Consider the following 14,021-nt stretch of genomic DNA (forward strand, 5'->3'; position numbering starts at 1 on the left):
CTGTCCCTCTGTGGCTGTGAGTCTCAGCAGTTATTTTTCTGCCAAGACCCAATCTCCCACTCTAGCCACTACAAGGACTGCCACACTGGATCTGATTCCACACTATGCATCACTGACATAATTACCTGTACACATCAAAGGCAGACATTTTACTCATGGTGCTTGTTTTAAGAGTCTGAAAGAACACAGCATGAGAACTTCCCTTCTCCCTGACTCCAGGTGGAATCTGAAACACTGGCAAGTTAAAAAATAAATCACCATCTGAGGTGACATGAGGAACAAAAGGAAATTAATTAAGGTGTTATAAAACGCAGTTACCCCAAATGCCACAGCATCATTCTTAGAGAACACGCTAAACAGAGCAGCACTTTCAAGGTTAAACTTTACAGACAGCAGGCAGTCCTCATTAATCAGAAGTATTAGGTCCCATTAGAAGAAGCACTCTTTCCAGTAGGGGGTCTCCACCCCGAAAGGACTTCCAGCTGGGGGGCTGCTGGTCGTCCGTGGAGGCCAGTGATGAAGTGAAGGGACACTGCTGTTCCCGCATCCACATGCAACATCGGCAGCAGCCCATGCCACCTGCCACCCCTCACTGCAAACTTCCTTTTGCTCAGGGGCCTGGGAAGGTGGCAAGACCACCGAGAACACGCAATGACATCTGGAAACAGCAGAGAAATGAGAGTGGAGGGGAGGGAACACTCTTGCCCCTGCACAGGGCACACGAGGGTCTGGCCTTCTGGAGAGGGGAAGAGAACGGTGGAGGCCTGCAGGAGGGGTCAGGGTGCTGTGGCAGAAGGGGCCATGGGGGTCCCAGGAGAGAACAAAGCAGGAGGCTGAGGGTTGCAGGTGGGTCAAGACTCAGAGTAAAGAGGTTAGAGAACTCTTAGCTTCCTTTCTTAGGATCTAGATGTCATGAACCCCAGCAGCCCAGGCGGGAAAGGAGGCAGGGTTTCAGGAAGACACCCTCCAGAAATAAAAGTGTACATTTGGCTCAACGTTCTTCGGGCATGTCCTAGAAGCCTGTACACAGCAGACGACAGTGAGATGCAGCATTCATAACAAGAGGTCACCACTAAAGCGAGGAGTTTAGATTCACCTGAAACTGACATTTTCCTGGATGATTTGTATATGCATTCGGATGCTATTCTAGAATCAGAGTGAAAACAAATGGGAACTTCTGGAATAAGCTCTGGGGTGTAGCGGTTACAAGCACAGTTGGGGATCAGGCAGCCCTGGGTCTGGAAGGCAGATCTGGAATTCCCACAGGACTTTCAGACAAGCAGCCCCAGCATCAAGGCGTCCTGGGAGTCACTCCTGACTTGTGTCATTGTGAAGGTCAAATGGTGGAGTATCAGTGAAACACTTAGCACACAGCCTGAACACGCAGTCAGTGGTCAAATACGGACCGCAATAAAAATGATAATCAGCGAAATACCCATCCCTCCACATTTACCAGCGTGCTCCCAGCACTGCCAAAGTATTGGCAAACAGCAAACCAAATCCAGCCCAGGATGTGGCTGCCTTCTGGCTACAATGTTGAAATCTGAAACTCGGAGTAAAGAATCCAGAAACCCTGGGGAAGTAGTTACTTCATGGGATGGATTAAGAACCCCAGATTCACAAGTGAAAAGAAAAGAACACATTTGGGGGTCCTGGTGCTAAAAATGGAAGCTTTCATTCTACAAACATGTGAGCGTGGAGGGAAGAATTCCAAGCAGCAGGACAAACTGTAGACACAGCAAACTCTCACCACGCCTACAGGTGAAACCAGCTGACGGGAATTCTATACTCCAAGGTTACTGATGGTTGCCTTCTTCTCCAGCCCCTCAGGCCAACAGGTCCCTCATGGCAGCCTGTCTCCTGGTGGCTTCTGGTGGAGCACGCCGTGGACATAATCCAGGGGCGACACTGTGCCCTCCAAAGCAAAGGTGTTGGGGCCTGGGTCTGTGTCCCTGAGCTGGTAAAAGCACGAGGTCCCTGTTCCGTCCCTTGCCTCACTAAGGTCTGTACTGAGAGTGCTTCCAGGCCCCTGGCCAAGTGGAGCTAGGGTAACCACCCTTGTAAACCCCACTTAGGGGACAATGCCCTGCTGCAGAGGGATGGACAAGGATGTGTCTCGAGTGGAAACACAAATCACCCAAGGGCAAATCCCTAATGTCAGCAGCTTCCTGAGGCGTCATTCTGTCCTGGGGAAGAAAAAATTCCCGCTGCCTGGGAAACTCTAAAGGAGACAGTAAAATGTAAATGTATGCAAGAAGTTTGCTGGCTTAATTCAACAGTCCACTACTATTACTGTCAAGAAGCAAGCACCCTGCAGCAGATGGCATCCATCACGGGGGAAAATCCATAAGGGCGCACGTGTGTGTGTGCGGGTGTGTGTGTGTGTTGGGTGAGGGGTGCTGCACTGGGGGTCTGGCTGGCACTGTCACTCTCCCTTGCAAAAAGGCCATTGCACGGGGCCTGCTGCCCTCTCCTGTAGCCACCACCTCTGATTCAGATGTAGGCCAACCTGGCTTTTCGTTGCAAGGCCGCCTATTTTTCTCACCCCGCTCTCCTCCTTACCTGATGTTTTACAGTATTTTATATCATTTTTTAGCTTCTTTGTTATTTTTAAGTGGGAATAACACTACAACAAGAGGGACTTTAAAATATATTTACTGGCTTTTCTAACTACAAATACAGAACCACCAAGGCAAAAACCATGAAAAATATAGAAAACCTCTAAAGGGAAACTCACCAGTGACAATCCATCAAAAAAATGTTGTTTATCCTTCTTGACTTTTCCTCTCCCTACATACACTTATTATTTTAAAAATAGCAGGGATTATATCATATATACTGTTTACTAGCCTGTTTTTTTTTCATTTTGTGATGCATTACAAAGTTTTTTCTCATATTATTAGCTACTAACCAACACTATGAATTGTTAATGACGGCATATATTTGATCCTATTAGTGTGGCAGATTATTGGCCAACCTCCACTGACTGCCACTGAACTGGTTCTGACTGAACTGGTGACTCATGGGAGGAGACCCATGAATGAGAGTCAAGGTCAGTCATGTGCATGGCCCCTCATCACAACTCCCAGCACAGATGACAGAATTAACAAGAGCGGGCCCTTCCATTCCATTTGCTCAGGACTAATTGTGGAGAAAAGACAGACATCTAACACATGTTTTCAGAGAGGCAAGTAGAGGGCTGACATTAGGGATACTGGAACAAAGATTACTCGGTACTGAATCTCTCCTCTCTAGGGAAAGACTGTGTAGGACCCTCCACACAGGTGAGCTTTACTTAAGTCGGTCTCTTCCTATGACAACAGTAAAGAAACCAGGGCTTTCCCAACAATGTTTACAGACAGAGGTAAATGGCATGTACTGGTGTCTCTCTTCCCAAAGGATGGGCCCTAAAACATTCTTTGCAGACTAGAGCTAGATTTGAACCCCAGAATATACCATGCTTTCATTTTTATTTCCTGATCCAGTTCATCCTAAAATCTTTCTCAAATGGTCATCCAAGTCCTGTCAAACAACTGAGAAAGTGCTAAATTCAAGTCAACAGATTTCGTAAATTCAATGTAACTGCAGGAATAAATTGGTATATAAAAATCTGTGTTAGAAGTTTTCACTAAATTCAAGTTACAGAGCATGCTCCATAGGCAATGGATATATATGTGTGTGTGTGTATATACACACACTAATTGTTCTCTTAACATTATGTGCCAAGGCCTTGGTGCTAAGGAGTCCTCTGCAAGAGGAAGCTCAGGGGCAGGAGAACTCCAGGAGAGAAGGACACAGATCTTCCCAAGTGCACAAAGGAACAATTCTGCCCCTGCCACTAGCAGCTAAAATTCAAGAGTTGAGGCCCTGTGAGGAAGGTGAGAGACTGCTGATGCAAACTATTAGCAGGTCATAAAGCCAATGTAGTGGGATACAATAACCACACTAGAAATGTCAGAGAATGAGAAGAGTTATTATTGTTTCACCACACCTATGTGGGTGTGCATGTGTGTGTATGGGTCTGAGTGTGTTTGCGTGCAAGTGTATGCCAGATTGCAATATAAAATACCTCTTACTATGAGTCATGGTCAAAGTTTGATGCTCACCCCGACTGACCATTGCCCCATCAGAGAAGCCAGCTATAGAAAACATTTTTTTAAATTATACGTTGATCAATATCAATTTTTTAATCCATAAATTGGTACTAGACGGTGTCACCACTCTAACTTTAAATGCTCCTTTAGAGGTTCATTTTCTCATGAGAGAATTGGGAGAGTTGCCAGAAAATTCCCATCTTACATGACTGACAACAGAATTGGTTTCATGCGAAACCCTCAGAACTTGTATCCCACACTGTGATACAATTTAAAAGCACATGGGTAAAAGCTATCTTGCCTCAGCCCATAAAAAGATAAACACTATTTTAATTCATACACATGCAATAAACATGCGGCCGGGACTACCAAAAATAATAGCCTCATCTTAATATGGCAAATCCCAAATGACAGCTTTCCCACACTTTTGTCAACAGCTAGGTGGTTAATGACCTCCCGCACACTAGTTGATTCTGTAACTTGGGGCAGTGTCGTATCACCCCTGGAATTGCTGGGTTATCATATAACTCAGTGACTTCACAGGAGTCTTCACAGATTATTTTTATGATACAGGCAGATGACTGGTGGATTAGTGACCTCAGGACCCCTTCATCTTTCAACCTGTCCATGTTTGGTAATGTCAAACCCTAAGACTTCAACAAAATATTTAAATAGTTTTTAAAAGGTCTGAGCAGATCCAAAGAAGGTATCTGAAAACACCTGTGATCCCACTTTAAGTTTTTTTAAAACCCAACACTGTAAAAGGCACATTTGAGGAAAATAACTCGGGTTCTTGTTTTGGCATTAAAAAGAAATCTTGGCCAATTACAAATAGGCAAGAAAAAGCACAGGGCTCTCAATGAACAACCTTGGATTCTTACATTTCAAGTGACATCACGCCTGAATTTTCTACTATCAAAAGCGTGGATGGCATAAGACAGTGAAGAAATCATTTAAAGGCCATACTTCTTATTGATTACCCTGGTTTCTACTTCTGAGTCAGTTTTTAGCAAACTGCATGCCTGGAATCTCTTCACTTACCTTTATAAAGAAACGTTCAAAGACCATTATGGTCTTGGATATTCCAGACAGTTTTATCAGGTTTCCCCTCTAGAATGCTGTGGTCACAAAATGGGTATTTATGTTTGGTCCCCTCGGCCCACAGGGTTGGTCATCTTTTTGAACGTATACATTTTCTATGTGTGCTACGATGTTATTCAGCTTATTGAATAAACAGCCATAGCTGTTAAGCTATTCGGTGTTCCTTACAGTCTGAAGTGGTGGAAGGCCTAGCTCAGCATCCAGCACTGCAAAGGATTTTCCCATAAATTAGTATATTCTTAGGTAGTGGATTCGAAGTAACTGTTTTCCTTTTTGAACTGGTCTCTAGGAAGTTCAATCATAAATTTGTGCTCAACTGCATTAGCCCATCTTTCTAGTTACTCCCTACATCTTACCACTAAACTCTTTTAATATTCTATTTAATAGTTTTGCTATGGAGTCTAACCTCTGACCTTTTCAGAGGTAGGTTAGATTGAAAATGATATATGAACAAATGAAAACTTCAGAAAAAGATGCCTATATAATTATTAACCACCTGGTATTACTACTCAATCTATTTCTGTAAGAATGAGTAAAAAAAAAAAAAAAATCTTCCCTAGAAAGAACATAATAAAATTTATCAGCTCGGTCTTATGAATTTTAACTAAAAAGTCACACACATGCATGCACACACACACAATCACTGCACATAATTCTCTATCGGTTTCTGGTTTGAATAATAACTTTTAAGATAAACCATATGAAATTGCCATTGCTGTAGGTCATAAAATGGTTGAATATTGGCAATTCCATATTTTTCAACATGAACAGCGGGGAAGGATTTATCTATTAATAGAATCTGAATATATCAACAGCAATAAAAGAACTAGGTCTCACCTGAATGACCTCAGCATCCGATAGGACTTTCCTAAATCAGATACTCTTCTGCAGAATGGACTCACAGCCAACTCCATCTGAAACATTAAAAGATACTCCATAGTTTTGTCAGAATATGTCAGAATCCTATTTTGAACTGGGGACACACACACCTGGATAACAGAAAGTTATAGTTTGCAGTAAACTTAATTTTACCTGGACTGTGAGGAAAAATTTGAAATTCAATAAAATTTAATAAAAGGCAAGAACTTAGATAACTTTTGCATTTACTAAAGGAATGTAACATGACACAATTCCTTCAAGAAAATAGAAGAACATTTTTTTGGTTATGTAAAAGGAGGAGGTTTAGATATTTTCTCCACTGAAAAATTGGAGAAGGGAAGGTTTTTAGGACTGCATGCCTTACTTTAAGTAGGCATCACAAGCGTTTCTGTATTAAGTATAAATAATGACACTTCTCACCAAGCTGGCCCACGTGATTAAAAGCCCTAACTCTGGAGGAAGCACAACTACGACAAATTCCAAATCTACAATGACTACCGTGTGGCCCCGGACTTCACTTCTTTTTCCAGGTTCCCATCTGTCAAATGGAGACAGCACTAATGCACAGAAGTATACAAATAAAATAGAGAATTCCACAAAGCAATATGAGTGATCATGCAGTAGGTGCTTGTTCAATGGCAGCAATTATTACCGGCATTTTTTTAAACTTTCCCCCTTTTACATTATTAGCAAGTTAATTTGCTTCCTGACTCAAGAACTACTGGTTTCACTTTATTTTCCTCCTTTGACAAGACATTTTACTTGTCATTAAAGGGAGATGTAGGCTATTTGTTCTTTATCTAGCAAGTGCAAAGTTTTCGCATATGCGGATCTCAGATAGTAAACCATTTTTCCTCTCTAGCTATCAACAGAACCCTGGTAAAGAATAGTTTAGAAAATGTCTGAAAAAAATTATGGAGCATCTTCCTTCAAGAAAAACACAGGAATGGAAAGTAGAGCTTCTGTCCTGCTGGTCATCCTTCTAAAATATTGCTCAAATCTTCCCTACTGCAAGACCATGGAGACCTAAACAATCACTCATCTGAGAAACATTTTTGATTCCCTATTAATTGACAGGCACCAAGTTAGACATTGGAATGAGAAGATAAATTAGACTATCTTGCCTTCAGGGACCTCTTTCAAATTTAGTGAAGATTATCTATCTATCATAAAGGACTGGTGTATACTTTTATTTTAAGAGAGACAAAGTGAATGAATGGAGGAGGGACAGAGAGAGAAGAAGAGAGAGAACCCCAAGCAGGCTCTGCACAGTGAGCGTAGAGCCCAACACGGGGCTCGATCTCACAAACTGTGAGATCATGACCTTAGCTGAAGTCAAGAGTCGGATGCTTAACCAATTGAGCCACCTAAGCGCCCCATCTTTAAACAATATAATTATTACTCATCAAAATCATAAAAAGCTGTATGTGCATATACATACACACACATATACTGCATATACATATATACATACATATGATTGTTACTAAGCAAAATAACAAGTGTGATACCAAATGTATGAACTGACTGTCATGGGGGAAGTGGAGGGCAGCTTACTGGAGATGGTTCTGAGGGGAACTAGTGGAATTTCTAGGTGGAGCAGGTGAAATTTCTCTCCTAACATATAGAAGACACAGAATATGCCCCCTATGTCCTAGAGGGAAACCTTAACATGGTTAGAAAACTCTCTAAAATACAGAAAATTAAGTAAATGAAAAGGGAGAAGCTCATGGTTTAAGAAAGTCAGGATTCTTGCCAACAAAGCAAAACAGAGCAGGTTGAAGCCAGTGTTCTCAAACAAGACAGTGAGTCCTTGGGACCTGTTTAGTTTCTTCACTTGATGGAATTACTGGTTTCCCTCAGGATGTGGCATTTATTTTACACTGAGCACAAAGTAAAAGTGCTATTATCATGGATGTCTGATTTGGTAATTCCAATCATATACGTGTGTGTGTGTGTGTGTGTGTGTGTGTGTGATGGTTTTTACACACTGAGATTACATGAAGTATTTTTCATCAAACATTTTTGTCATTTTTTTCAATTACCCTACTGGGCTTCACCATCTTCAAAGATTAAACCAAAAAACCTTTGCCTTAGCACTTGAGCAGGATGGAATGTTAAAGCAAATTTAAGTAGCTAGGGAAAAATTACAATATAAGAGAATAAGACCTTGAGTTGCTGTGTAATCTATGATGATACAGGAGATTTCTATGCCATGGGACAATTTCAAAATGTTAAATGTTTAAAATAAACAAAGGACCTCTAGGCTACTGAAAACCATTTTCTTCTGCCAGAATTCCATTAAACAATAAAGGCCATGTTTCTAAAGGGCAGGAGTGTTCCTTTTAGAGGAGGTGACTCTGCAATTAGCTGTGGATGCACAAATGGCATGTTCAAACGCCTCTCTCTCCCCCCTCTCTGGTTCAGAGGAGGCGAGCGGTCAGCTGCAGGCACGGTGAACTAATTACAGGGCCGCTCCATACCCACTGCAGACATTTGGTTAACCACAGGGCATCTGTGGATATTCCTACCGCTCTCCTGCCTGACACTGCTCAGGGGAAAAGGCAACTGGAATGGAAATCTTGATAATTTTGTTTTCTTTTCTAAATTTATATTTTCAGGCCAAAAAACTATATATATATATATATATACACACACACACACATATATATGTATATATGTATATATATGTGTATACGTATATGTATATGTGTATGTGTATGTGTATGTATACGTATATGTATATTTAAAAGGCACCAGAAGACCTATAAATAGAAACTGCTAGGAGGACCACTGAGTAAATAATTTAATGCCAATTCCACTAGCCATCCCCTCCCTCAGGGTAGAAAGGATATTGAGGGGCAGAGGGAAGTGTGTGTTTCAAAGGGCAGTGTAGACAAATCCCTGGAGAGATTCTGAGTCAGCAGACCCCAATGGCCTTGAACAAGCTTAGTGTTTTAGAACTGCTGTGTGATTATTGTAGACACAGAGAGCATGTGGTCACAGCAGGGAATTAATTACCTGTAGGAAACCACCTCATGCCCGTGACCTGATTCCTAAGGAGGCTGCATGTCGGGTACTTCCCTCACCACGAACCCTCCAGATGGCACTGGGCAACTACTCCCCTTCTCACCTGTGCAACAGTGCCAGAGGGGACAGGTTAGGATTCCTAAAGAAATCTTTAAGACATACCATCATCTGTCTTTGCAAGCAGACTGAATGACAGCTAGGCAGCAGTCCCTAACCTACTCCTATGGGTCTCTTCCTGAGCTTCTTCTCTGTTTTTTTTTTTTTTTTTATGCCAGAAGAGTGGGCACTTTTATCACAAGAACACTTTTAAAACCCAGAGAGGATTTGTGCGTTCTTGATTCCAGTGGCCTCGATGGCTTTGTTTCATTTTGAATACAAACTGATAGAACTTTCAATAACGAGGCAGTCAAAAGGCGTTCCAGTCCCCAGCTGATGCCAGTCATGAATACAAATGTCAGAGTAATGCCTTCTAAGTGTTTTGACTCTCTGAGGAAGACACGTCCAATCAAATACGATCCAGAAAGCTGAGGCGCAGCACCGTACAACTGCAGGTGTGGCAAGAAACCAGGTCAAATTAAACCCCCCAACTCGCTGTAATTTTTGTAAATGGGGGTGTAGCTGGATATCACTAGCCAAAGCTACTAGGCACAACGTGATTAACTCTGATAGGGCTTCCTCCCGTCTCTCCTGTGCCCACAGCCCACAGGGTGGGGACTGTATGCAAGCTGGGTGGCAGGATGCTCTGAAGTGGGGACACATGCACAGTCCGGGAGGGAACAAAGGAGTCAGGGAAACAGACCTCACGCTGAGTAGATGCTGCTGCTTCTATATTTAAGAAATGGAAGAGAGGCTGTCCTGGAGCCTCAGTTAGTAATGAGGACTAATGAGTTTCACTGATCTTAAGGGAAGGGAGCTGAGAAAAGGTTTGGTTTACTGGGCGACATGTCTTAAGGAAGAAGAAATGCCAAATAAAATTGTGAATGATGTGGTTTCTGGAAGGTGGGAGTCAACCCACCCCTGGCTGCCTTGCATTTGGAGCAGGCGCTGGGTGTGGCAGCAAGGGTCACAGGACAATGCTCTCCATCTTTCAAGACTCATAAGGGAACATCACATAAAAATCAGCAACGAAAAGCCTGCGGCGCAGCAGGCAGCGCCCTCATCCTGGCGGTCTCTGCTGTCTCTCTCTGCTCCTGGCCACTCTGATTGCAGTGCTGCCTCCAGGAAAGTGACTCAAGGACCAGCTGGAGCAGAATGCAAATAAACCGGTGGGGGAGGGAGCCCCAGGGAGCCAAGAGGACAGGAACAGAAAAAACAAAATTCTGGAGGAAAGGGGGAAAGAGAACAGACATCCGTTTGAGTAGAGCTCAGGGTGTTTCTAACAAGAGCAGGACTTGGTACACGGCTGTGCCCTCAGTCCAGCCAGTGGCCTGGAGCCAGTAAGGGACAAGTAACACACTGCTTATGTACGATCCTTAACACAGAGTGTTAACCTGTAACAACAAAACAAAGTGTGCAAGGGCATGAGAACGAAGCTGATGAAAGTGGAAAAAGGTCAAAAGAGCAACACGAATGGTAACATTTAACTTCTGTTTCTATGCCTATGCCACTAAAGGCCTATTCCCCAAAGAAGGTTCTTTACTATGGTCTGGTGGTCTCCAAATCATGTGGAGATGAAAATGACTAATCCTGGCCCAATTCGTATGCAAAGAGTCTGGCTCTTGAAATGTGAGATAATGTACCTGGTCCCTTTTGTGCCTCTATCAGGTACAAGGGAGTGTCTGACAATCACCCCCGTACAAGTAGTGCACATCTTCTCAGCAAGGGAATAGTGAACCCAGACTTGTCCCCAGATACACACAGGGATAAATAAGGACATTAAAATTTGACTATCTTTATAAGCAGGGGGGTCTGGCAAACTATGAACAACCCATCTGAATAACTATTTAGTAAAGTTAACAGCTTGGAGAGGCTTGATAAATGAGTTTGCCTTTGGGGCGCCTGGGTGGCTCAGTCGGTGGGGCATCCGACTTCGGCTCAGGTCATGATCTCACGGTTCGTGGGTTCGAGCCCCGCGTCGGGCTCTGTGCTGACAGCTCAGAGCCTGGAGCCTGCTTCGGATTCTGTGTCTCCCTCTCTCTGTGCCCCATCCCCGCTCATGCTCTGTCTCTCTCTCCCTCAAGAATAAATAAAACATTAAAAAAAATTAAAAAAAAAAAAAGAAAAAAAATGAGTTCACATTTGACATACTATGTAAATATGAATGATCTGTTTCTGAATCTTTCAACTCAACTATATGTTTGAGGGGTTTCTTCTCTGCCTCTGATATTGTTGAAAGGCTTCCAAAAAATCTGTCTAAAGGAAAAAGGAAAAAACCCTTTCTATAAGAGGTGATCATGGTTCGAGAGGCTGGAATGATTTCAAACCTGGCCATACACAAGAAAGGTACTCTGTTCAACAGAAAGAGACCAAATAATCAGACCCTTTATCTAGATGGTCCAGTGTGCATCTAAGTGAATTAGAACATTGTCTTGGAATACTGAGCTGGCCACTAGAGGATTACAGACATGCTGGGAGCTTTTTCTCTTTACGTGCCAACAGGCAGCACCTTTACAGTTCATTGCCTATATTATTTTCCAGCAAAATTAATTACTCTTATCAACATTGATCTCATAGGATAATAATAAGAAAGCCCTACATTACAGAAAAATGGGACATGTTTCTGTAATGTGGAATGAACCACTTCACCTTAACTTTGAAATCTCAAATACGAGTGATGACTCTTTTATTAAATAAAGAAAAAATATCTGGCATGAAAGTATGTCTAAACTCTTCTCTCTCTCTCTCTCTTTTTTTTTTTTTTTACTAATTCAGTTTAAATGAATTTATTTTTCTTTATTAAAGCTTCAACTCTTTAAAGCAGTAAAAGAACACATACTCAGTCTTTCAATAAATAGGTAATACAGAGGCTGAAACATTTCCCCCTTTGTAGCTATGCATCAATTTACCTGAGCAAAATCAGCTGCAAGTCGTACCTTCCCACCTTCGCCAAGAAGTCTTATGAGACTGGCATTGCGAATAAAAAGTTCAATTGCTCTTTGGGCAATAGCTTCCGTGTTGTCAAAGACAAAATCCAAGCATTCAAAGTGGTTAAAGTAGTCACTCATAACTCTAGCAATGAAACCTTGAAGCTCCTTCATGTACAGAGAACAAGGAACATCAGGCTTTCCTGAGCTGGATAATGACCTGCAAAAGGGAGAAAACAGGCAATGCACTAACAGTCAGTATTTAACTTTTGCCTGCCGCTCCCCACCCCTGCCCCGCCAACCCGTCACCTGCTATTTCAGTCCTATGGAATTTTTTCCCTCAATGGTAAAAAAGGTATTGTTTATTTTTCCTAAGAGTTAAAGAGCATAAAACAACGTTTAAATTATAAAAGCCGTTTTAAGATGCTAGGAAGATTACTGAAGAAATCTTAGAATCCATTTACCTAGAGATTATTAAGAATGAAACGGACAACCATCTGTCTTGGATGATTCACACAGTGCCTTATGCACTCTCTGACCTCTCAAGGTCCTTCGCAGCTTTACAAATCTTCATCCACTCATAGTTTTGCCTGGTTAGTGAATAAATCAATAATGAAGCCTGAAATAGCATTTTACACTTTGTAAGGGCAGAAAACACTGCCTGCCCCAAACAAACTCTTGGCAAAGATATTTCTGCTCCTGTGCTATTTAGTCTGATCAGCCGAATAGTAGATTTCTGTGAAGCTGGTTATGTAACAATACACATGGTATGCAATTTTTTCCTCCCAGATGATGAGGTTTGCAAAGGCTTTAATTTGGATCAACAGATGATGCCAGCTGATGCTCCATGAAATACTATTTATAATTTATAAATGTTTATAATTGCTCTTTAAGGAATATATTAAAAGAATGTGAAATATTTATAGGAAAGAAATTATACCCAAATTAGAAATCACCTGATATTAATTAGCTAACCAATGAGATCATTGGCTACAAAGTGCTGAATCTTCTTCAAAAAATGAGTGTTCCCATATTCTGAGAATGACGTAGAAAGAGTGGCAACGGTCTAGAGAACAACAGATATGACTCAAGTGCCCAGAGCAAGAGAATAAGGTGAACTTCATTATCTTCAAAGACAGCAATGAATGGTTATTATCAGAGGATACTAACCAAAGGTCTTCTATTTCTAGAAGTAGACAGAAATAGAGAAACCAGTCTTAAGTTCTGGCAGGAAGAAATTTTGTTTGGTTATAAGACAGAACGTCCTGAGGCAAGGCCACTGGGGGGCACGGTGGAATGCTGCCGCATGCAGTGTCACACGGTGGAGGGCTGCTTGGGTACGAGTGCAGAGACGGCCTCAGTAAGTGAGGGCAATCTTCACGTGGGGTATGGGTTTGCCAGATTCAGACACTGCATGGCCTATCTGCATTCAGTTCAAAAGTCAAGGTTGGAAAAAAACAAGGACACCAATCTCTTTCATAGTTTCTTGTGCTTTATCAAAAGCACTGTTGTTATCTTAGTACTCCTCCAGAGGAGTATTTCAAGAATTTTAATCTGGTTAATTGAAATTATTTCCATGAGGATTAGAAAATAAAATACTAAAACAAATTCCTTAAGCACGTGTCAATGTAAGTAAAATGATCCAGTGGACAAAATTTTGAAATAGGTATTATCAGTTCTCAGTGTGGATTAGAAGCCTGACTGAAATTTACTAGAATGCAAAACTGGCTTGGCCATCGCTAAAGCTCAGTTTTCCCAATTACCCCAAAGCTTTTGGTAAGAGATTTTCAACTGATAGAGTGCAGAAGTTGAAGGGCCTTCACAGTGAGAGCTGCACGCACAAGTCGAGGGTAGACCGAATGCACGCCTGAGAAGTGGCAGACGTTCATCCTCA

At 42.0% G+C, this 14,021-nt stretch overlaps 1 protein-coding gene across 1 annotated transcript in view; it reads right to left on the bottom strand.

Annotated features, from left to right (window-relative positions):
- The window catches only part of COG5 (component of oligomeric golgi complex 5), a 305,015-nt gene that overhangs the window by 11,295 nt on the left and 279,699 nt on the right, over nucleotides 1-14,021 (bottom strand). The window contains exons 18-19 of the mRNA XM_027071580.2: nucleotides 12,110-12,347; nucleotides 6,033-6,109 (exon numbers count right to left, since the gene is read on the bottom strand). Coding sequence (XP_026927381.2) covers nucleotides 6,033-6,109; nucleotides 12,110-12,347 — 315 coding nt within the window. The remainder of the gene's footprint in view (nucleotides 1-6,032; nucleotides 6,110-12,109; nucleotides 12,348-14,021) is intronic.

The sequence above is a fragment of the Acinonyx jubatus genome, chromosome A2 (assembly GCF_027475565.1).
Source record: "Acinonyx jubatus isolate Ajub_Pintada_27869175 chromosome A2, VMU_Ajub_asm_v1.0, whole genome shotgun sequence".
Classification (NCBI taxonomy): domain Eukaryota; kingdom Metazoa; phylum Chordata; class Mammalia; order Carnivora; family Felidae; genus Acinonyx; species Acinonyx jubatus.